This window comes from Centruroides sculpturatus, unplaced genomic scaffold, assembly GCF_000671375.1.
Source record: "Centruroides sculpturatus isolate CEXI.00-Female unplaced genomic scaffold, Cexi_2.0 scaffold719, whole genome shotgun sequence".
NCBI lineage: Eukaryota > Metazoa > Arthropoda > Arachnida > Scorpiones > Buthidae > Centruroides > Centruroides sculpturatus.
Window position 1 is genome coordinate 115,032 of NW_019384910.1, and position 23,279 is coordinate 138,310.

The following is a 23,279-nucleotide window of genomic DNA, read 5'->3' on the forward strand; positions in this document are numbered from 1 at the left end:
TATTTAGGAACGTGCACTAGTGATTCCGACAATATAAAACACACTTTTATGAAGCATGTTTTCCTTTGTGAAGTATTGTTTTCTGCTTTAACTGATGATAAACTGCCAGGAGCAGAATCGAATAATAATTGTTTACAATTATGTTTTGATTGTTTACAATTATGTTTACAAACATTTTGCTATCGGAATTATCCCAATAGTACATGCCGACAAATATGGCTCCATGATTGTATTTAATAATTATTTCAAATGATTTCTTTTATTATTATATAAAATAAACTTTACAAATTGAATGATAACTTGCTTATCTTGTCACAAATTTTACTTGTAGTATGAAAGAGTTAAAAAATAAATAAATAAATCGGACATTACCATAACTTTATTTAGTTTGTATCGCCTAGCACGGATATCATCTAATAACATTTCGTAAGGCGTGAGTTCGTATTCGATAGGGTGCGGAGCGCTATCCACCTTTTTCAATTTAACTCCCTGACGAAGTTCTCTGATGACTTGCATCCATAAGCGTGCCTGAAGTACAGAAATTCTACATATATCATACATGAGTATTCGTGAAATATTTTAATGTTTATTTACCCAGTCCTGAACTTGAAGACAGTCGAGATTAGTGCCATTGGATTCTTGTTGCGAATTTTTCAATAATTCCTTTATCAAATCGATAAGCAAACTTATAAAATAATAACAATCATTTAACTTTTTAAAAGTTTAAAAACCTACTTTCGTTCCTTGCGATACTTTCTCGAGAAACGTCGATAACTCTTGCACTTCTGCCACTAATGCTCTACAGACGGCTTTGTAATGGTTGTCTGCTTGATGCGGATTTGACAGCCGAGCCATGCACATCTGTAAAATGTTAATTATCCATTTAAAAAAATTTTTTTAACATTTTAATTTAACAGAAATTAATTTAAAATTTAGAAAATCAAATTAAAGAAACCTATTCTCAGATTCCATTTATCAGTGTACGATAAATGGAATCGTACACTGATTCCATTTATCGTACACTGATAAATGTACATATTCATAAAGGTAGGTTTCGGACAATATTTAGAATGGCCTTTGGTTCTATCCAGGACCGAATCTGTGGGGTGTGAATCTGGGTTCTTACTCAGTTTGGCAGAATTGAAAATGGCAAAGTAATAACGAAAAATTGTTTTGAATTATTATCATTATATTCATTGAAATGGTGATGTACTCACTTATGACGACATAATCTAGAGCCATATTTTTCAACTGCTGGTCCACAAAACAATTATAGACCATTCCAACACTGGTGCAGTTGATTATGGATAATATTTAAACATTAATCTAGGATTTCTGTAGGTACTTTGCTACCTACCGAATATATGTGGTATAAGCATAATTCATAGCTGCATATAACTACTGGTCTACATAATTTTACCAGCTGGTGATGAGAAAAAGGTCAAGAAACACAAATGTAGAGGGTGCAAAACTAAAATTCTTATTTTTTTTACAAAAGATCCTATGCTAAGATCAAAATTAACAACTGCAATAGGCATCTTAACAAGAGATTAATGGGACTTTTCAAACCTTCAATAGCATTTCATTGTTTGGTAAATCGCAAGAAGTAATTACTACCTTTTAATCATCGTACACTTAAAATAGGGCCATGTTTTCTGTTTTATTAGCAAAATTTTTTCGTGCATTGTAATTAATAGAATAAGAACACTTATTAACAGAATTTTAATTTGTTTTTCGTATCCACTTGTATTTATTGTCGTAGTACTTTTATCATTCAAGTTTTCAGATATTTTGAAGATTTTTTTTAAAAATTAGTAAAGTATTACTATTCATTACTTTTTGCCCTTTGTTACTACCTGAAACTGTGATAAATTAACCAGTTTCTTAAACATTTTAGGACTTATCACACCAGTAAGTACGATATTATAAACAAATGTTGTTTACTTAATATTTAAATTTTATAATTAAAGAATAAAGCATACAATAATTTGATATTAACTAATACATCCAAAATGCATTTCAGACTGTGTATTTTAACCTAATAAAAAATGTTTGTACTGATCTTGAGATGCTCCATGGCTTTGTAATTTAAACTGCGCCACCGTCTTACATAGGAGACGAGATGAGATTTGGCCGTAAGAAGAGGGAGTCGTGGCGCAAGGCAACTACGCCACAGAACAGCTCACTGCCAATTGCCGCGTACTTATATCTTAAAGTAAATCCACATTTCTACAGCTAGCTTCCAAAATTGAAATAAAAACTATCCATCTTTGCTCAAATTTAAGCAATGGCCAACAACGATAATACTGATCTATGAGAAAATAGTCTAACAGAACACGAAAAGTAATCTAATTTACAGACATAAGTTAAATTTTATTTTCGTAATGGGCCTTAAATATTTGTGTTAATGTTCGTAAGATAGAAATCATTCTTAGATATGTAATATTGATACTTTGTAAGTAACACAATAAGTAACAAAATAAATTTGGAGTGATAATCTAATTTTGTGTATTTAATTGTTTTCTTAAACTTAAATTTGACAAAATTGAAAGTGTTTGGCAAATTGTCAAATAATAAGTTAACAAGACGCTTAGCCAGATAATTATAGAAAAAAATCCCAATTCTCGAAAAAGTGCACCATAATCTCATAATTAGTATTTGGTTCTGCCAAATTTTTTTTTACTTATTAGCTTAAATAGAGTATTCTTCATGAAATTGATAAGATTTTAGCATGTTTTATCTTGAATATTCTCCCATGCTTCCCGATGGCCACCTTAAATTCATTAACAGTGCTAAACTGTTGTCCACCACTGTAAACCTTTATGCTGGAAGTCCCCACAGATTCTCAATTGGATTGAGATCTGGGATGCACACTGGCCAGTCAAGAACAGTTATATCCTTTGAATGAAACCAAGACTTGGTGGTCTTTGCTGTATGAATAGGGGCATTATCTTGTTGAAACAACCAATTTTGACCACCAATAATTGGTTTAAATAATAATAGATGATTTCTGAAGTATCCTGATATTCCTTAGTTTTTTGCTGGCCAGAAATAAATATGATTTCAGTCTGTGCATTGAAGCTGAATGTACCCCAAACTATCACAGAACCTGCACCAGACATATGACTGATGAATGGTTCTTGTTCTTTTCTTAAATGGTATTGGCAGCCATCTAGCCCATTACTGAAGACGACTTGTATGCCATTCAGCATCCCATGTTTGGTATTTTCAGTCAAATTTCAGTCGTGCCAACTTGTGCTTCTCTGTAAGCTTAGGGGCCTTTGTACGCTTCCAGTAAACGATGGCTCATTCCAAATATTTGCCTAGTCTGATACAATGTATTGCCTGGTCACATATTTTACACAATACTCAATTAGACCTTGTTGGAGTTTCATCAAATAATCTGTTCCCTTCACTAATTAAATGGACCTGTTCCTGTTGCTGCACGGTTTTACAGTTTGGCCCATGATCTGCCAAACGAGCTGCATATTATGGTTTATTTCAAACAGCTCAATTTATTTTATGCATTAAATTCTATTCTATTTTGGCAGTTATTATACTATTTTATTTCTTGTTTAAAATGAACTGAAAAAGTTCGTTTGTTTTAGTCAACTTTTTTTTTTTATTAACCACTCAATTCCTGTACAAAATTACTCAGAATTCTACGTCATACGCTAGCACATTTTAAATGGATTTCCACACTCGCAACCCCTCTAGCGGATTCTAAGAATTTTTTTACTTAGTTTAGCAAATTTTACTTTTAGTTTAAAAATCTCTACTATTGTTTTGACTCTCACAAAGGCACCCTCTGAACCGTCATTCGAGACAAATCGTGAGACATTATCTCCCTTAGTACATCACCGATTTTATATACATACGTAATCTTTCTTCGGCGATAAAAGTTTTGGCAAATTCTCATAAAATATTTCTGTTTACCAAGAAGTGTTTGGCACATTGTCAAATAATAGTTTAATGAGTTTGTCTGTTTGGAGTAGTTGCAAATAAACAAACAAGCGTGGACCCAAATAGACAAATTTTATTGAAGTAATTTGGCAACAATAAAACTGAATATATTTAACAATCGTAGATGACTGCTGCAACTTTTCCAGGAGGAATAAAGGGATATAGTTAAATTATAATACCGCTGGGATCTCATATAGTGGAGAAATATAGAGAATAGAATTTTCCAACACTCCTGAGGAAATTAATTAAAGGTTCCAACTTCCAAATCCTTCCCATGCACTCGGTTAGAAAGCCAGATCCAGTGGAGACAAATAACCCATTTGTCTCCAGTGGAGGCCCACGTTAACAATATAATATAAAATTTAATTTGCATTTTTCTCTATATACATAGAAAGATTACAGCTTTCAATTTAAAAAAAAATAATAATAATGCAGCAAATATTTAATTTTTTAATTCCAAATTATTTATAAAGCATTATTTACCTCTAAAACTCTTTCCAAAGTAAGACCGGCTTTTTCGTGTCCCGTTTCGCTAAGCGACATGTCGTCCTCTTCGGAATCTTTTTCAATTCCTTCGTCTACATTTTGCGAAGCCGTTTCGTCGTCCGAGCTAGAACTATCATCAGCATGACTGTCGTCGTCGGGATCTGCCGAGGTCATCCTGTCAATTAATAATTCTAGCGACGGACTGAGAGATCTTTCTTCTTCTTCGCATAAACCGAAATCCAGTGCATGAAATAATGTAATTCCTAGTGATGTTACTAGCTGAAATAAATAAATATGACAAGAGTGAATACAAAATATAACAACTCTAATTGATATATCTAAACTCTTTGTATTCTATTAAAGGACTGTATATTTAATAATTAAATACATCTATTTAATTAAAATTAATTCAACAGTTTTGCTTTCATATCAAAGCAATAAATATTGATATATTAATATGTTCAACAGAATCACCTCTTTTTCAGTTAAAAAGTGTTCCTTGTAGTGCACTACAAAGGGACATCAGGCAGACAGAACGTACGATCCATCCTATTTGTAGCCTGGCCAGAGAAGCGGATTAAGTGGCCAACACAGCCTATACCTTTCCCCAGGGATTGTCCTCCAAGTACCCATTAAAAAGGAGACTGGGTGAACTGCTGCACTGTAATAGAAAGTTTGATTGTATGAACAGCTGCACTGTACAGTGCAGCTGTTCATACAACCAAACTGTCACGTGTCCATCAAATAGTCCAGTACCGTAGTGCTAAACAGCCAAATGGATGAGCAGTTAGGATGTTTGCCTACTGCATCAAGGACCCATAAACGAATCCAGATGGCTGAAAAATCCACAGGAACTTTTTGAAGGCAGTTTGTACTGGATATGTTGGATCCTGTCCTCACCATCCAGCTGCCTCTGGATGGTGAGGACAGGACCTCCTCACCTCCCTGAGTTCTACCAATCCAAGGGATCCAGGACTGAACGCAATCAGGTTGAAAAACACCAGAAATTTTTGAGCTATAGTCCATCCAGATACATTGAGCCTCACCCCTCACCACCCAGACAAACTCTTAATGGACTTTGGTAACCCAACTAAAACAGTGCCAAACCAACAAGAACTCTATTTTCAATTACTGATTATGAAGTCAATGATAATGTTTTAAACTGTATTAATAGATGGCTGAATAGCTAAAGCTTGGCGAGACCCACGACCGAATCCAGACAAGTTGAAAAAACCCAGAAGGGCTTTTGTGGGATGGTCCGTCCAGATATGTTTAGTCCCATCCTCATTCCTCATCACCTGGTTGCCTCAAACCCATTATGGGTATGAGGCAACCAGATGATGAGGATGGGATCCAAAAACCCATGGGATACCTGGACAAACCCTTAATGGGCTTGCTAAAATGAGGCTCACAGGTGTAGAGTTTAAAAAACTAAAATAATAACGTCTTTACGGCAGAAATATAGATTCACGCTTTCGTTGACTCATTTTTCGCTCCTCCATTTTGTTTGCGTTGCTATTAGTAACACGACTGCGCAGTAAGATTTTTGTCGGATAACTGCCCTTAGCTATCGGCCGTGTTGCCAGGTAAATCGACTTTCAACTGGATGACGTAGTACGTTTCAAATGAAACGATTTATTTCATTGGTTTTGATCGTCCAGCTGTATGAAAACCCGTAGAGGTCGCTTTAAGCGATTTAGGCTTTCCAAGGAAAACAGCGCCGCTTTGCAATTTATAAACTTTATTTTTATATAAAATAAAATGAAACTTTCACTCGGAAATGGCGCAAAATTACGGCTGATGTTATTTAAAAAAAAATTAGCCAGTGATAACGCGCAATTTTCTAAAAATAAATTCTGAAAATACTTAGCCGTTCGTGGCAGCCATCTTGAATTTTGTCTTCGGCGCTTCCAAATTTTGTTATACTAACACTTTAAAGGCTTAAAGCGCTAGTAAAACTGCAGGTTTACTAGGCAACGCGTTGAAAGTATAGATTATTTTTAAAATTAATAACAAAGCTTAAGCGGTAACTCCAAAGTGTAGTACTGTATTTGAATATTTTACATAAAAGCTGTACTCCAAAAAAATAATGTATGTGTAAATATATTCGGCCAAATATCTAAGAGATTTATTTATGGCAAGACAATTGAGTACCGAAGAATAAACTCATATCATGCTGCATAGACCTTCTATAATACAGGCCGACACAATTTCAGAGCAAATTAAACTATAGTTTCGAGCATGTAAACACTATAAAATCTTCTAAAAACTTGATAGTTAATTAGATTTTTATCATTCAACCTTTGAATAAAATTTGTTTTAAACGAAAACAAGTAGGACTTGGCCATTGGCCAAAGTTGTAAACAGAGATTTATTTAGATTTAACAAAAAGAAAAATAAATCAATTGTAACGTGATATAAGATGAAAACTCTATTGATCTTATTCTACCAAAATAATGTAAATCTCCGTTAATTATCTCCAGATACAATAGGAAATTTCCTATCCGGCGAATACAGGCCTATCCTGTACTCTCTATCATTCATTTTATAGAACAAAACCCACAAATGATATTTTATACACAGTGATTCAAAGGTTTCTGTACAAAACACGCCACCCAAAGGGGTGCACTACGATGTGTGTATTCACATAAGTGATAAACAAGCATACAGTAAAACCTGTGTAAATCGGAATCGCACGATACCGACATTTTTCCCGTTTAGACAGGTTTCGTTTTGAACAGGTTTTACTGTATAAAGCTGTATCAATCTGAGAGACGAAAGCCCCTACCGTAACGTTAAATGCCTGCATTGTTTCCTGCTATTAATCACTGTATAAAAAGCGAAAGTATACACAATGTCATAGCGTGAAAATGCATTTCCGTTAAATACTTTCAGAAAAAGTTCTTTCACCTCAATGAATAAAAAAAAAATGAAACCTCAAGGTTATCAAGCCATCAGATTTTGGTTCAAGCAAACATTCGTAGAAAATACTGTTTAAATTGAAGAAAAATTACGAGTAAATCTTCATTAAGTCACGTGAACCCCATCTCCCATCCCCTCGACCCTTAACCACCAAAATTTAATAGCAACGATTCCTCTAATACACAAACCTCCACGCAAAATTTCTGAAATTCTCGACAAAAAGCACGGGAGTTATTAAGCTTCAAAGTGGGTGAACAGAATTCCTGCTCCCCACACACACAGAAATGTAAAATTCTTGGAGGGGGTTCACTTTTTGACCGACCGCCATACTTTCCCTTTGTTGCACGTAATTATAAAATCATAACTGTAGAATTTCCACGAATTCATACTTCACATCATCATGGACACAGTACGGAACCATAGAACACTAGTAGTTTGGGTCGCGAGTTCGCACCTCATCAACGGTCGGTCACGTGAAGCAAGCTTTCCGGCTTTTCCTCACGTGTCTAACGTTTCCCACAGAAAGTCCCCCCTTGACAGATCGCCAGGTGTTGTGCTTCCGCATCCCAGTAATCCTACAATCCACATTGCCACGATAATATACCTTTCATAAACAAGCGTTAGCATTTTTAGGCAAATTAAGCACGAGTTTTGTATGAGGCCTGACGCTTTTAATTAAGGGCCTCGGACACAAATACATATTTATCGATACGGGAACTAGATCCAGTACTAAGAACGTAAACTTTTTACAATATCTTACGATACGGCCTTTATATGATGTAAACGTACGAAAGAGGCCTCGGGGGTATACAACTGCCCAGGGGGGCTTCGCTCATCGTAAAACCTCTACTGTAAACAAGAAGCACTTTTACGGAGTTACCTTTGAATTTCTTTTGGTATTTTTTGCCCCAAACCAAGAAAATATTTCTCGCAAAAAATTTCCTCTAAGGTAAATGTCCGAAATCAACATTGTACCGATACATACGCGGAGCCCCCTAATTCGAATTTGCCTATGTACGCCCCACCAAGCCATAACGCGCGGCCGAATTTCTTCCAATAAAAAAAAACACCGGTTTCATTCAAAAAACTGCAATTTCCTCCTTTTTATTTTGCCATTTCCTCTCGAGACACCGGAAGGCACGTGCCGACTAGGAGTCGCTTTCTCGACCCTCCCGGGGGATCGCGAACCCGCCGTTGGAAAACCCTCAAAATAAGGCACGAACTCCAGAAGTTAAGTGTATTTTAACAAGTTCAAACGTAACCATTACCGAAGAGAGACGTGAAAAAAAATTAATTAACGTTCGGGGTGGTCCAAAAGTCGGTTAACCGGAGCTCGGTTAACTAATTTTTGGCCTACCCCGCGCGTGTAATTTGATATTTTAGTATTTAGTATATATATATAAAATCGTTCTGTCTCTCTGTTAATAAGATCAATATTCTATTTTTTCTCCCTTACTTTTAATGTAGATAATTATAGAAGCAAGTAAACATATAAATACTTTTTTCCTTTGATTCTTGTTTACCTTATATTCAGTAGTAGCAGGTGGCCGCGTGAATCCTGAAAGAAGAAGAAGAAAAATTCGTTTAATTTTTAATTAAGATCGAGTCAAATCGATATTAAGACGAAAGTTTTAAAGATTTTTGAGTTATTTTCACTAAAAAAAAAAAAAAGTGAGAAAATGGCGGAAGTCGAAGGAAGAACAGGTGAACTAGCGGTCAAAATAGCGGATTAGTTTTTAAGGGATGCGACCTTTTTACCAAAAATAACCCCGGGCCTAAGTAAAGCCAGGAAGTGAATGAAAAGGACGTAGACCTAACTTGGTCCCGTAGGCGAAAGCAGTGTTAAAGTCCAGTTATTCCAGTTTCACTTTCTCCCCCTTCGGTGTAAACGGAAGAGGTTAGGGAAGAAATTAATGCACCAGATACTAGTAAAGTCTTCCCCCCCCTTGCTTTTTTCGGGGGGTAGAGAGCCGGCTCCCTTTAATGTGTCTGTAAGAAAATATCAATGTTTTAGGGGAGAGATAAGTAAAAAATGGTATTTGATTACTAAAAGAGTGGAATGAAATTAAATTTAAATGTGTCCTTGCACAAATATTCCCTATTGTTAACATAACTCTGATATTTTTTTTTAAACTGTACTTCAATAATAAAATAATAGAATATTTTTAGATTAAAATATTTCAATAATTTATTACTTTTTAAGGTTTTAGGTATTAAATTTTAATACCATTTTTAAAATCCTATTAAATTCCTAATAAATTATTGAAGTATTTGAACTAAAAACCTTATTAGTTCATAATTAAATATATAAAACCCTAAAAAATAACACACTAATTAATTAAAAACCCTAAAAGTATATGAAATGTATACATTTTAAGGTGTTATTTTTTATGGTCTTATGTAATGTCTTCTGAAATCCTTTTAAAAAAACAAACAAAAATCCTAATAAATTATAGAAGTATTTTAATTAAAAACCCTAATAAACCTAATTAAAATATTTATTAGTGTTTTATGTATTTGACTGTGGTTTATTGAGGTTTTTACTTAAAATATTTCATTTATTTATAGGGTTTTCTTTGGAATTTCTTGGATTATTTCTGTAACCAATACATAAATAAGGAAATAAAATAAATTTATACTTTTTTTTTTAATGTATATATTAAGTCTAGTTGGCAGCATTCACTTATTTTCAATTTTTGTATGGATTAAAAATTGGCATCCTCACAGCTTTTTCTTCAGACACTCCTCCATGAATTTTAAATCGCCTTCGATTTAACATTTACATCCAGAGATTATACAGGATTTTATAACACATTCTTCCAAAGGAGGACAAAAAAATCTGTTTATATACATTTTTAAATTGCCGAATAAATTAATTTTTAATTTATTAATAGAAAAATTATATAAAAATTCCATTATGACAGCGAAATAGCGAAGATTCTTTCCATTAACAATACATCACGCAAGGAGTAGAAGTGAAGTTGGAGTGTCTCCGAATTCCATAATTTGCAGCGAAAATAACTCGGAATCTCTTCTTTTTTTAAAAAATATCGAACGAAGGATAAAGACAATTTACTAGTTTTTTCGGTTTTTTTTTTAAATAAATAAATTTCGAGTGACTTTGACCTATTTTACCAACGCATAACGCGACAAGTCGGAGTATCGAATGCTGTCGTGACAATCGGGCAAGTCATAATTCATCACGGGGACGTGAATAAACCGTACGTGACGCATTTATTTAGTAAAACATTATCCGTTCGATCGGCTTAGGGCGATAGATTCTAAAATATTTAACGGTAACGAGCGTATTATGGAGTAAAAACGACATACTACGAAGGGAAAGATGCGCCCCTGAATGGCATCTTCCCCTCCGTACTACGGAGTCGTGAATGGCTACGAATCTTCGCCGTTTATGACGCTTAACGCCTACTATAAGTGATCAATTATTAAAATTTTACGTCTTAACGACCTCTTTCTGAGTTTTTTACGTATTTTTATGGTTTCCGGCGCCGATTTTTTTTAAAAATAAGCGAGATTCGAGAGCCGAACAGGGAAGCCGAACGTACAGTTAATGAAGATAGATTAGAGTGACACCTACGATTCGCGTAATTTTTTAGATTTTTTTTTTGTAAGTTAGTTTAAAACGGAAGGAAAATTAAGTAAAGAGCGTAGAAAATTTTAAATTATTTTTCCGGTTAATAATAATACGTATTAAACCTCTTACCCGACGTGTAGGTAGCGGTCTTGCGGGATACCTGACCATCTCTCTGGATGAAGATCTGTGCGGTGTTGGTCAGGCAGAAACACGGCACCTTCTCTTCCCAGATCTTTTTCAGGCATTGTGACGTTTGAAAACACACGGCCCATGCTTGTTCCTCGCTGATCGGCGCATTAAAAGAGCCGAGAATGGCCGACAGACTGATACATCCATCGCGGTCGAGATGGCGAGATCGCTCGCAGCTCCCGTCTGCCGCCATTTTCCATTTCGAAGGAAGAATTGCTCGACGCGACTCCAAGCGGAGAACGTCGAAATTAGATAGATAATCCCACTTCATGCGGGAAACCGGCCCGAGGGCAATCGAAGTTCGGCCTCTCCGCAAAGCACGCCGGGAATTTTTTTTAAATCGCCGATTTGACGTCAGAGCCGCGATCCTTATCCGAGAGATGCGTCACGACGCGACGTCATCTCGGCTTTCCATCAACGTACGCGTTGATGGAAAGCCCGTTCTTTACTAAAACTGTATTTGAATAATATACAATTTGATGGCAATCTTTCCAGGAATACAATGGCACGTTTCCTCTCCCGCAAAACAATGACAAGTTCTTTAGATAAAATGATTCCTGTCGCCCGCGATTCGTGCAAAACACATTAAAGTGGCCAGAAATTGCTTGCTAAAGGAGCGAATTTACAATATATCATGAGTCTTATAAGATAAAATCCGAAGATAGCGAAAAAATAAAAAAAAACTAGGAAAGTTGGCAATTAAAGGTCACTAATCTCTGTGGGTAGAACAAGAAAAAAAAACCTTTCCATGTGAAACACTAACAGGCTGCAAATTAATATGAGTAGGAATATGCAAATTGTATATATGTTGATTATAATAATCATGGTATTATTATGTAATTAAATCTGCTGTTGCAATTAATTTTAAAGCCTTAACATGATGCTGGAAAACTCAACCTTCATCATCATGCAAACAGTGATTAAGTATCATCAAATTATGTAATTAATTCTATTTAGGTCTTATATATATATATGTGGTGTATGTATACACTATAATTATAGATCTGTACTTTCAGTAGGGAATGCCAAGTAAAATCAGGTTTAGATACTACACTATGCATTTTGTAATTTAGTTTCCTTGTCATACAAATGTAATTGTTTATAAAATTTTTGTATAGAAGGAAATATTGATAAGAGAATCAACGCGTGGATGTATTCGGTTGATCAACTTACACGGTACTAATCTTTACGGCCCATAGCGGGCACAATTGTGGGTCGTAATTGGCTCGACTGGCAACAAAGTTAGCCGGCGCGGATGAAGGATGCGAATGATTCGCCAACTTGTACTGCCTGTAATTATGGGATTTATAATAAGTTTTAACTGCGATCTCTACGGCAGACTTCCGTTTGGTCGACAATACATTTGGATAATTCTCATTACTTTAAATTCAAAAAACTACAAAAAACTTTGCTGTTTTATAAGTAAGATTAATAAAAGAAATATAATTTTTTTTTTTGGATGTTTTTACTTCCTAACAGCACTTTAGTACTTTAAAAATTGTAAAAAGTTTTAAATCTTTTGATCATTTATAGAATTTAATTATTGTTTCTAATTAAGAATTTAATAATTACTGTGAAAACATTACTCATTTTCTATAAATTATTTGAAAAAGTGTTTCTAGAATGATTTTAAATATAAAAAATTTAGTTACTTTCATCTAATTAATTAATGTATAAATTAAAAGTATTGCAAAGGGAGGAAAAGAAAATTCATTTTCATTTTGATCCACATTTTTCAATAAAAACAACTTTAAGGAACCATCACAAACCTTGGGAAATGGGTCCGCCAAATCTTTGACATTTTGTAGTTTTAGCAGTCCCGATCAAAAGTCTTCGTAGGCACAAAATAAAGAGAGACGGTTCTCGAGTTAGAGCATCTGAGACCCAAAAAAAACCTTACGAATCCTTAAATCTATGCTTTAAAATATAAAATGTTTTCAATCATCATTGATGTTTGGCACACTTCACACACAGATTTCCTTGTGGAAAAATCTGTGTGCGAAGTTTCATTCTTGCACCATTCATTTCATATTATGCTGATATATACGGTTCACTTTTCTAAGTGACACGAGTGCCTCTCTTGCGAGAGGCTCGTTTTCCCCGATACTTTATAACAGTGTCCGCAGAGTGAGCCTCTCGCGAGGAAAGGAACGTACAGTACCATTTTATATTTTAAAGCAAATAAGATTTAGGGCATCACGGTGAGTGCAAATTATGCATTTGGATGATTGATAACTGAAAAATTACTCCATTTTTTTTATTGTGCCTATAGAAACTTTTGTTCACTAGAACTACAAAATATAAAAATCTGGCAAATCCACCTAGACCACTTCCCCTAAAGTTTGTGCAGGGTCTTTTTTTATTTGTAGATATTCGATGCTTTGAAGCATCAGTTTTATAACACATCACATCAGAATACTTTGCTCAAATTCATTTGTATTAACAATTGTTAATTTTTTAATTATTAATCTTTAAACTGCATTAAATTCTATTTGGTGTTTTCATGAAATAACTGCTCGTCTTAGACTTCAACAACATAAATTAACACAAGATTGCAACATTATGTGCTGGCCTAAATTATGCCAGTATGTCGAGAATTCTCATGCAGTAGGTTGCAATATTAATATCGAATCTACAGAGGGTGATAGTTTACAGCCAAAGCTCCCCTCTATTTAGAGAAACAACAACAACTCATCATTGGGATGGTTCAAGTATTTTTAAACCAAAAGTATTGTTTTGTGGATTAAGAACTACAAAAGGCAGGATAAAGTGTAACTAATGCAAGCCTTAAAAGAAAAAAAAAATGGAGAAAATATACCAACAACTCAATAAAAACACACAAAAATGTACGCACTTTTGAAACTGAAATCACAACTTAAAACTAAGCTGCTACAAGCTTGAATACACCAACTCCAGCAGGCAAAAATGTTACTGTTTACACCTAATATTAATTTCCCAATCAACAAAAGAAACATTTGCACCTTTGTTCACTCTCTTAACTCAATAAACATTGAAACATGTCAAATTCATTAAAGCTATATAGAATATTACGTAACAGATGAAAAAATTGTAGACAAGAGATGAAACTGAAAGTTCAGGTCATACAGAAGATTGAGATTTGGGGTGGAATTGGCTTTAAAGGCAAAACAAGACTGTTTCACTGATTATAAGTGATAATCAATTCAGCATATATTAATAATTATGTTAATAAATTTTATGAATATCCCAATGACAGCTTTATCTTTCACCAAAGATTTGGCACATAGCTGTATTAGCATTTATGGATAGACATTTCGAGTATTTGCTCCAGAAAAGTAGAACTCTAAATCTCCAGATGTTTTGCTAATGATTTATTTTGTCTGGGAATATATGAAACAAAAATATGAAGAACGTCAAGGACACGGCGAGACTGAAAAGAGAAATCAGCATTCGGAAAGAAGTGCACCAAGAATTAATTGTGCATTACGGCAGCAGTCTCGGCACATTATAAAAATCTACAAGGCTTTAGAATATTTATAATAAATAACTTTTTACTGTTCAAAACTGGTTGTAAACTATTGTCATCACCCTCTAAGCTAATATATGAAATTTATGTATACTTTTATCAATCGGTATTTTGTTTTCTTGGGTAATCTTTCATCTTCAGTTATGTGCATTGTATAAGAATTCCGTTTAAATGTTTTATATGACTAAATTAGCGAAATCACAAATACTTTAGAGACTGTGTGTAGTGGAAATTGTCAGTTTTGGATCCCAAATTTTGGACTCCAACTGGATGACCAAAACAGGTGAAAGGAACCATATCTATGACCCTTGGCAAGATATAATTATTAGAATGTCTGATCGAACTGCTTGTTAAACACACAATAGGCTTGCAGTGTGACTCCAATTGCACCCACTGAAATTAGTCAGTGAAATGAATTTTCTCACGTCTTACACAAACTTTTAGCCATCTCTAGTAAAGTAGAAAATGGTTGTTTCGAGAAACTCTTAGATTTTTTTTCACTCTTAAATTTTACACCATTTTTGAGGGTCATCGGAATGCCAGATAGGCCAATTTTGGGGGCTATATCTTGCACATGGACCATCAATCCCTTTGACTTGTTCCCAGTTATCTACGGCTCCGGTAATGTCCCGACTGCCTGGTTCAAAGCCACATCCATACCGAGTTTATCGCAGAATCTCATAAAAACGACACTGAATTGTAAAAATTAAACGATAAGTAGTTTATTAAATAAAAACCAAATTATTAAGCAACTTCCATTACTACATAATGCCAAGTTTATTTTTTGCAAATAGATCAAAAACAAGTACAAATCACTTTTCGAGAGGGGATGGGGAAGAAAAAAGAGATCCTTCATAATGCAAAAGTTTTCTTATTTTTTTTTTTTTAGTTTTTTTCCGTAACAAATAGTGAACCTGCTGTTTTCACACTATAAAAAAGAAGACTGAAATGAAAAATGTACATCGAGATGTTCAGAAGCACCTTCGGACACAACACTAAAAGACATAGATCTTGCAATAAAGACATTTTTTTTTTTTTTTAAAACATTTGTCTAATTTATATGTGACTACAAATATCGAAATGAGTTCTTGGCAGTTTTTATAAATGTCTAATTTTGATGTGCTATCAAAAAAACACTTTCTTCTAAGAAGTGATGGAGTTTCTTCACATACAACAAATTTTTTTTTTAATTTTTTTTTCAGTCTCTAGAAAATCCATACATCACTTTGAGAGTAAAATGGGCGATGCCATTTTTTCGGGTGAGAATTATAATTTTGTTTGCTTTTTTTTCTCTGAGATACGAGTGATGTTTAGGAATACTTAAAGAGTTTTACGACTGAACGGTTGCAGTATTAGAAGTGGTAAGTGGAATTGTAGGTGCACCAGAGTTGGACCTTTGTGCTTCTGTTGCTAGAGAAGGAAAAACATTTTAGAAAAATCAAAAATCATTTTCTTAATTCCTCGCTTTCTCCAATTATAATCAATATAATCTTCACTCACCAACGCTGCCTAAAGGCATAGATGGTGGTAAATTGGTGAGAGCAGGCACCTTCTGTCCTTCGATGACTCTGGTTTGTTGGTCTTTTGGAACTGGATCTAAACAATAAAAATTGTCAATTAATAATAGTTATGTAATGTAAATGAGGGATATTCATGACGGAAAGCATTTCTCCTTTTAGAGGAGCCGCATTCCACGAAAGCGACGAACTACAAACGTGCATTTTGACGAAACAATTTGTGATCTTTATTTCGTCTTGTTACACTGCTTTATTGGTTGACAAAGTCTTTAAGGAATTCTTTCCATAATTTTTTAAATTACAAAATGGTTCTGCTCCCTTTTCCGGGATAATCGACAACTGTTACTTAGAGGAAGTTTACCAAAAGTCAGAATGTGCACTAGAATATGAAAACTAATGATGAAAAAATAGGGAAAGTGACACTTCAGTCATAAAAGTCAACATCGTGGTAACAGCTAAGGATCGTGAATACCTCTACATATTACGAATCAATCTCTCTCATTGAAAACCTTAAGATGTTTCTCAATTTCTTGAAAACCGAAAATGAAATCTCTCTTAAACTCTAGCACTATTGAGCTTTCAAGTATATCTTTCGGGATACCAACACCACTGTGATAGAATCACAATATGGATTCTAATACACCATCTTCTAAATCTGTCAATAAGCTTGGTACCCCTTAAAGATGAGTTGGAACAAAAATCACTAATACTAGCTTTTAAGAGAATTTTTATCATGTCCAAGAATGCTTAAAATGTTGATAATACAACTACAAAATAAACTTGTTTTCCTGAAGTTCTTCAATAACATTTTTAAACACCTATTAAATTCATATACAATTAACATAATAAAATTTGAATTAAGTGATTAACACTGCACATTAATTATTAAATACAGTATCAATCTTAACTTTTTGGAGCACTCTCCAACATAAAACTACCCATTAAAATCAAACATCCATAAACATCTGTGCCAAAAAGTTAGATTTAAATCCACTGTCCAAACTAGAAACATCTTAATGCATTCGAATACAGGATGGTTTGCTCGGGATTAAACACTTATGTAAAACACCTGCATGTGAAATTGAAAAGCCGAGCACAATAAACAAACGGAATGTTTATTTCACAACAAAGCAGTCGACTGAGATATTTTAACATTATATGTTATTCAAGTGCGACTGTGTAATTGGGATGTATTGAACAAAGTGTTCGATCCTGAGTGAATTATCCTGTAGATTATTACGGCAAACAAAAGTAAAAACTTAAATATATTTTATATTTTCATAAACAGTTAAGATTAATATAAAAGGAATTACACAGTCTACTAGTTTAACAGAATTAGAGATTTAAAGTGAATGCAGTTATGTTTTAAGCAGAATTTTTGGTCACTGCTTCTACAGTAGAGCATCGATTATCCGACTAAATTGGAGACTCAGGTTGGTCGGATAACTGAAAAGAAGGGAAAAAATACATTATTAGTATAGTATATTAGGATATTAATACATCCCATGTAATTAGTTTATTAGTATAGCACTATTAACCAACTTCACGTTGAATTTTCATCAATGTTTAGCCTAACAAATTTTTTTTTAAATAATAAACGTTGCTATTGTATCGTTAAAAATTATTTTTAAATTATTTTGTTGCTCATGAAACAAACAACCACTCATAATTAGAAAATTAAGTCTCATTTAAATACTGGCCTCCCTTCAATGGTCGAGCCGTTGATGCCAGCTAAAACATGCAAAAATTTAACAGAAATAATATTAAAGTAGCCAAGACATAGACAAATATTGTAGTGCCATATCACTAGCGGACATTTGAAATTTGCCGACTAGAACGGTCGGTTAACTGATGTGATGGTTAATCGATGCTCTACTGTATTTAAATTTTCAAACAAATTAATTGTAATTTAATTTCCTTATTTGTACCGATAAGTGGCACAGATTTTGAAAGTTTTAATACTAGTTTCTTACATTGTTTATTAATTAATGATTTGGATTGATTTCTCTAATTTCTATTTTACTTCGATCATATTGCCAAATAATTGTATTTGGCAATATGATCAATTAAGCAACAAAATCAAAATGAATCTGTCGCAGAAAAATAGGAAAACTCCTAAAAGATAAAACAGTTTGACAAACTCAGATGCTTGTGTGCACTATTTCCAGCACTAATGTTTAATAAATGTTAGATAAATGGAAGATACATGACACACAGCATCTGTGTTTAAGAAAAATATGATTCCTAGAAGAAAATTCTGCTGAAAATTAAGCATGACTGGTCTGATACTTGCCTTAATACAGGTATTTTGGAGGCGATTTCAAATTGTAGTAACTTTGAAGACATCTCATACTATTAAATGATTTTGAAGTATAGAGTGGTTATAATTAAACCGACCCCACTGGATCCAGTTCTAACAGACACTAGCCAAAGAAACTTGTATATGCACTATTCAAACCGTGGGAAAGTGTTTTCTGGGAATAAAAATTAGTTCAAATTTTCACCACCAGGCAAATATATGGCACTTCAAGAACAAAAACTACAAGTCAATTACACTTAACTTTACACCACATATTCAATATGCAAACCATCAGCATCAATTACAATCTGGAGCATGCATTTTTCTTTTTTAAAGATACAACAACTGATGCAAAATTATTTCATTGCATCAGTTATAGTCTAGGCCAGTGATTCTCAACCATTGTGCCGTGAGATTTATTAAGTGTGCCACCACTGGGAATACCCACACATAAGCAATGTCAAACAAGTACAGTCGACCCCCTATAACACGGGTTCCTATAATGGAAATTCCTATAACAAAGCAAAAAAATTGTGGCAGTATTCGTATAAAGGGACTCGTAAAACATTGAAAGATTGGTCGAATCTGGACCAATAGTGGATGAGCAGCCAAACTACTTTCCGCTGTCCAGCACCACGCTATGGAAAGTTTAGGTGGGTAAATTGAGTTTGCTATCATCTGTACAGTATTATATATAAATTAGGTACTGTATATATAATTATATATTAACTTAATTTATTTTAACTTTATTATAATTATATATATACTTTCCGCCGTCCAGCACCACGCTATGGAGAATTTAGGCGAATAAGTTGAGTTTACTATCCTCTGTACAGCATGTAAATTAGGTACCCTAAGTCTAATACAGTACTGTAATTTTATACATTTCTTGTGAAAGAAACATTTCTTATTCAACGGCCATAAAAATTATTTATATTAATGATGTCTCCAAAGATCAAATTATTTTTCTGCAAAAAATAATTGGTCAGAAAACGCGGCCGCCGTTTGATGCGCTGCTCCATGACGAAAACAAGCATAAGCAACGGCGTAGTCGAACGGTGCACACTTGATAAGTAATCCTACAATTTTTTGTTTATAGCATAGTTTATACGGATTATTCCCAAAAAATTATACATGTTTTGGAAATGTTGAGTCGAATTAGTCTAGAATCGGTTAATTTTATAGAAGAAAACCTTTCAAACAGCCTTAGTCCATAAACGTCACACGTGTCGGGCTGTGATTGGCTCATGTATTTAAAGATTCCTACAAAGTAAAATTCTTATAAAGTGGAACGTATCTAAGCGTTATAGGGGGGGGGTCTACTGTAGTTGAATTGGTTCTTCCTTCCTAGGCAGCCGATCATGGTTTACTCCGACAGCCAGTCGTCACTTCAGGCCTTGAGTGACGGGTACCATCGAGACTGTAGGGTACTGAGGGCTAGGCATGAACGGCGAGTTGACCCATGGTGAGTCTGAAGGCATATTGGAATCTGAGGCAACAAGCGTGCTGATTTTCTGGCCAAGGCAGTGGCACAGGGCCCATTTGTAACCAGGATGGTCGAACCCTCAGCCTCCTACATAAATGGTACTCTACTGCAACGATCGATGACAAACTGGCAGGAGAACTGGACTCAAAGTGCAGTAGGTAGGTCAACCTACTCCTTCATGCCTGATGTTGCCCAAACTCCAGTAAGTTGTGATTCGTTAGTGACCCAACTGTTGACCGGTCATGGTAGGTTTCCCCACTTCAAGTCCAAGTTTGGACAAGGAGATGGTTGCTGTGGGTGTTCTTGCAGAGACGCGAGGCACTATGTACTTGATTGTCCTCTTATGGAGGACTTCCGCAAAACAGTTGACGTCGACTGGTCCCAGCCACCCGAGCAAGTACTTCGAATGCTGGCAGCAAGTAAAGGAAACCTATTGAGACTAAAGGAATTGATGGTAATTGTAATAGGTCTTTTCAACCTAAGAGCCCAAGTGTTATACTGGGACAGGCTCCCTTCCTGGAGAAGGGGGTCCCTCTAACCATTTTCTTAGGCAAAGTCCCGAGTGGACATTCAGCCATTTGGACATGTAGAGGTTTGCAACTCAGTTGTCTTAAATGACAATGTATAAGGTAACTTATTGTCAGTAAGAGACCTATGTGCAGGACAAACTGCACCAAAACTTATGTCCCGATTAGTGGTCTGAACCTGGCTTCCCCCAGGTTTGACATAGAGTCAAAGGCACCTAGTTGTAGCGGGGTGTCTGACCACTTCCTATGATTCAGACATATTCTCTATTGTACTCTGTAGTGCCATTTGACGGAGCAGGGACAACCTAGAGTTGTGTGTATGAGGGAGGGAACATTTGGAAATTGTAACCAGTGTTACCAGTAACTGCTGCTAGTTACCAAGGAGTTTAGAAAATGTGACCTAAATAACAAACAGCATTTAAAAATCATTGTTATAATGTCACTGGCTGTCCTGCAGTACTTACCAAAGTAAACGTGGGTGCCACCAAATTTTTAAATTATTAAAAGTATACCATAAAAAACAAAATAAAGGTCGAGAATCACTGGTCTAGGCACATTGTTTTCTACAGTAATTTGCATGACGTTATATTGCCATACTTTTGCAAGCACCATACTTTCTTAGTGACAAAAATTTCTGATAATTTTTGTTTTACAGAAATCTATTTCCAAAGGTACAAATAGCGTATACATTGAGTTTCATCAGTACAATTGTGTATTGGAATTGGCCTAGCAGGTTCCAAGTAGGGATAAACTTACACACATTACTTTAAAAAAGGTTATCCGTTGCTGCTCTAGATACATTCTCCTCTAGACAAGAACAATAATTTCTACGTGTAGAAGTAAAAATAGTTTGTGTACTTACAGAAATAAGGATGTTCCATTGCTTCTCTGGCAGTAAGTCTTTCTTGATGATCATATCGCAGAAGTTTGTCCAAAAAGTCTAAAGCTTCCGGACTAACTAGATGTTGATTTTCACTATGAACAAATCTCTCCCAGCGTTTTCGAGAATGTCTAAAATAAACATGTCAAGTATTTTTTTATTAATATTAATTCAATGTAAAAAAAATAAAGAAATTAACTTTCAAATAAGACAAATATTCTGAAGTGGAAACTGAGAATCTAGCATAAATTTTGTTTTAAGCATCACATGAAATGCTAATACAGTAATACCCCGAACTTACGCGACAGCTGGGACTGAGCAATAACCGCGTAAATCAAATTCATGTAAGTCGGGGTATAATTTCGCAATTTGTGCAAAATCCAAGTCGGATGTATGTAAGCTAATAAATGTTCTCGTTAATCTTATCTCATCTTTTGATTTGTTCACGGTTGCAAGAAATCATCACACAGTGTCTCTCAAATCTCCATAGATATAATAAACACAGAAATAAACAACACACAATAAATTGTAGTTGTGTGTTGATTCCGTGCATCACGTCCGAACATATAAGCTGAACAATAGTGTGGGGGAAGTGAATAATCAAGAGTTACATGGCACTCAAACAAAAGACAAATTGATGCAATTCGAAAATCGCATAACGCTGGGTTTGCGTAAGTCAAGGTATTACTGTACAGCAATCTTCAATTTAATGGACTTGAGATTTAATGGAGATTTCTTCTCTAAAAAAATAACTATAGCCATCTCTCTATTCACCAATAGAGTACATTAAAAGACAAAAAAATCAATGAATATGAATTACTCAATGTATATTAAAATCATTTTATTCATACTTAAATACACCAACATTCTAATACAGTAAGATCCCATCTGACAACTTCTCAACACTTAGGCTGTGTACACATTAAGCATTTTTAAACGCGCATTTTAAAGAATCAAGAGTTCTGCATAGGCATACATACTCAAATGCGCGCTTTTGGCCAAGTGCGCGTCAAATGTGCATTTATAGATTTTTGTTAAAACACGAGTTTTACGGGCGTCAGCAGCGCGTTTTGAGATATATGTGCTGCCATGTTGTTGTACATTCGATTGCACACTTTCGGGTAGAGTGGACATACGTTGGCTGAATTGGAGAACAATCATTTCGATACTGATCTATTTATTGATGAAATCTAAAAGAAACCAGCCATCGTCAAATGATTTTATAGATATTCTAAAAGAATTAAAAAATTTGGGTTCGTATTATCTTAGTTTTGGATACAACATCAGAAACATTCCATGCGTCAGTCTATCTCGTAATATTGGGTGCACCCAAAATTCTCTTTGCCTCTGCCATCATCTTTTATAGCGACGATGGAGGAGGCACAAAGTAGCGATTACTTTCACGTCCATTTCCAAACTGGGCCAGTGCTAATGCTCCACTAAACGGTCGTCAAATGCCGAGCTAACGCACGTTTAACACAACACAAAATGCCTAATGTGTACAAGCCCTTAACGTAATTGAGAGGTTTTCAGAAACTGTGAAAATAAACAAAATTAACTTTACCATTGACTAACTGATATAAACAAGATATAATTCTTCTTACTTAATCATATTTAAATCTTCCAGCATTTATTTTCCACCTCATAAAAATCAATTTTACAGTTCGTAAAGAAAATTCAACAATGATAATTATAAATGATTACAAATGTACTGTACATGTATCTTTCCTCAATAATGTTATAACAAAATGTTAAGTATGGACTTACCATCCATCATGTACAGTACATTAATGAATTACAATGTACCATAAATTTTTAAAACACACTCAATTTAATAGATTTATAGCAATAGCAGGCAGGTTCATCCTCCAATTAGTTGTTAAATTGAGGATTTACTGCATTGTATTCAA

At 34.6% G+C, this 23,279-nt stretch overlaps 2 protein-coding genes across 4 annotated transcripts in view; both read right to left on the reverse strand.

Annotated features, from left to right (window-relative positions):
- Positions 1–11,441, reverse strand: part of LOC111631624 (protein spire-like) — a 28,347-nt gene extending 16,906 nt beyond the window's left edge. For both annotated transcript variants that reach the window (XM_023375911.1, XM_023375910.1), the window contains exons 1-6: positions 11,096–11,441; positions 8,895–8,929; positions 4,447–4,728; positions 736–861; positions 595–663; positions 373–528 (exon numbers count right to left, since the gene is read on the reverse strand). In XM_023375911.1, coding sequence (XP_023231679.1) covers positions 373–528; positions 595–663; positions 736–861; positions 4,447–4,728; positions 8,895–8,929; positions 11,096–11,426 — 999 coding nt within the window. In that variant the 5' untranslated portion in view covers positions 11,427–11,441. The remainder of the gene's footprint in view (positions 1–372; positions 529–594; positions 664–735; positions 862–4,446; positions 4,729–8,894; positions 8,930–11,095) is intronic.
- A 3,972-nt stretch (positions 11,442–15,413) lies between these two features.
- The window catches only part of LOC111631629 (casein kinase II subunit alpha-like), a 28,865-nt gene continuing 20,999 nt past the window's right edge, over positions 15,414–23,279 (reverse strand). For both annotated transcript variants that reach the window (XM_023375917.1, XM_023375915.1), the window contains exons 9-11: positions 21,352–21,500; positions 16,161–16,256; positions 15,414–16,070 (exon numbers count right to left, since the gene is read on the reverse strand). In XM_023375917.1, coding sequence (XP_023231685.1) covers positions 15,991–16,070; positions 16,161–16,256; positions 21,352–21,500 — 325 coding nt within the window. In that variant the 3' untranslated portion in view covers positions 15,414–15,990. The remainder of the gene's footprint in view (positions 16,071–16,160; positions 16,257–21,351; positions 21,501–23,279) is intronic.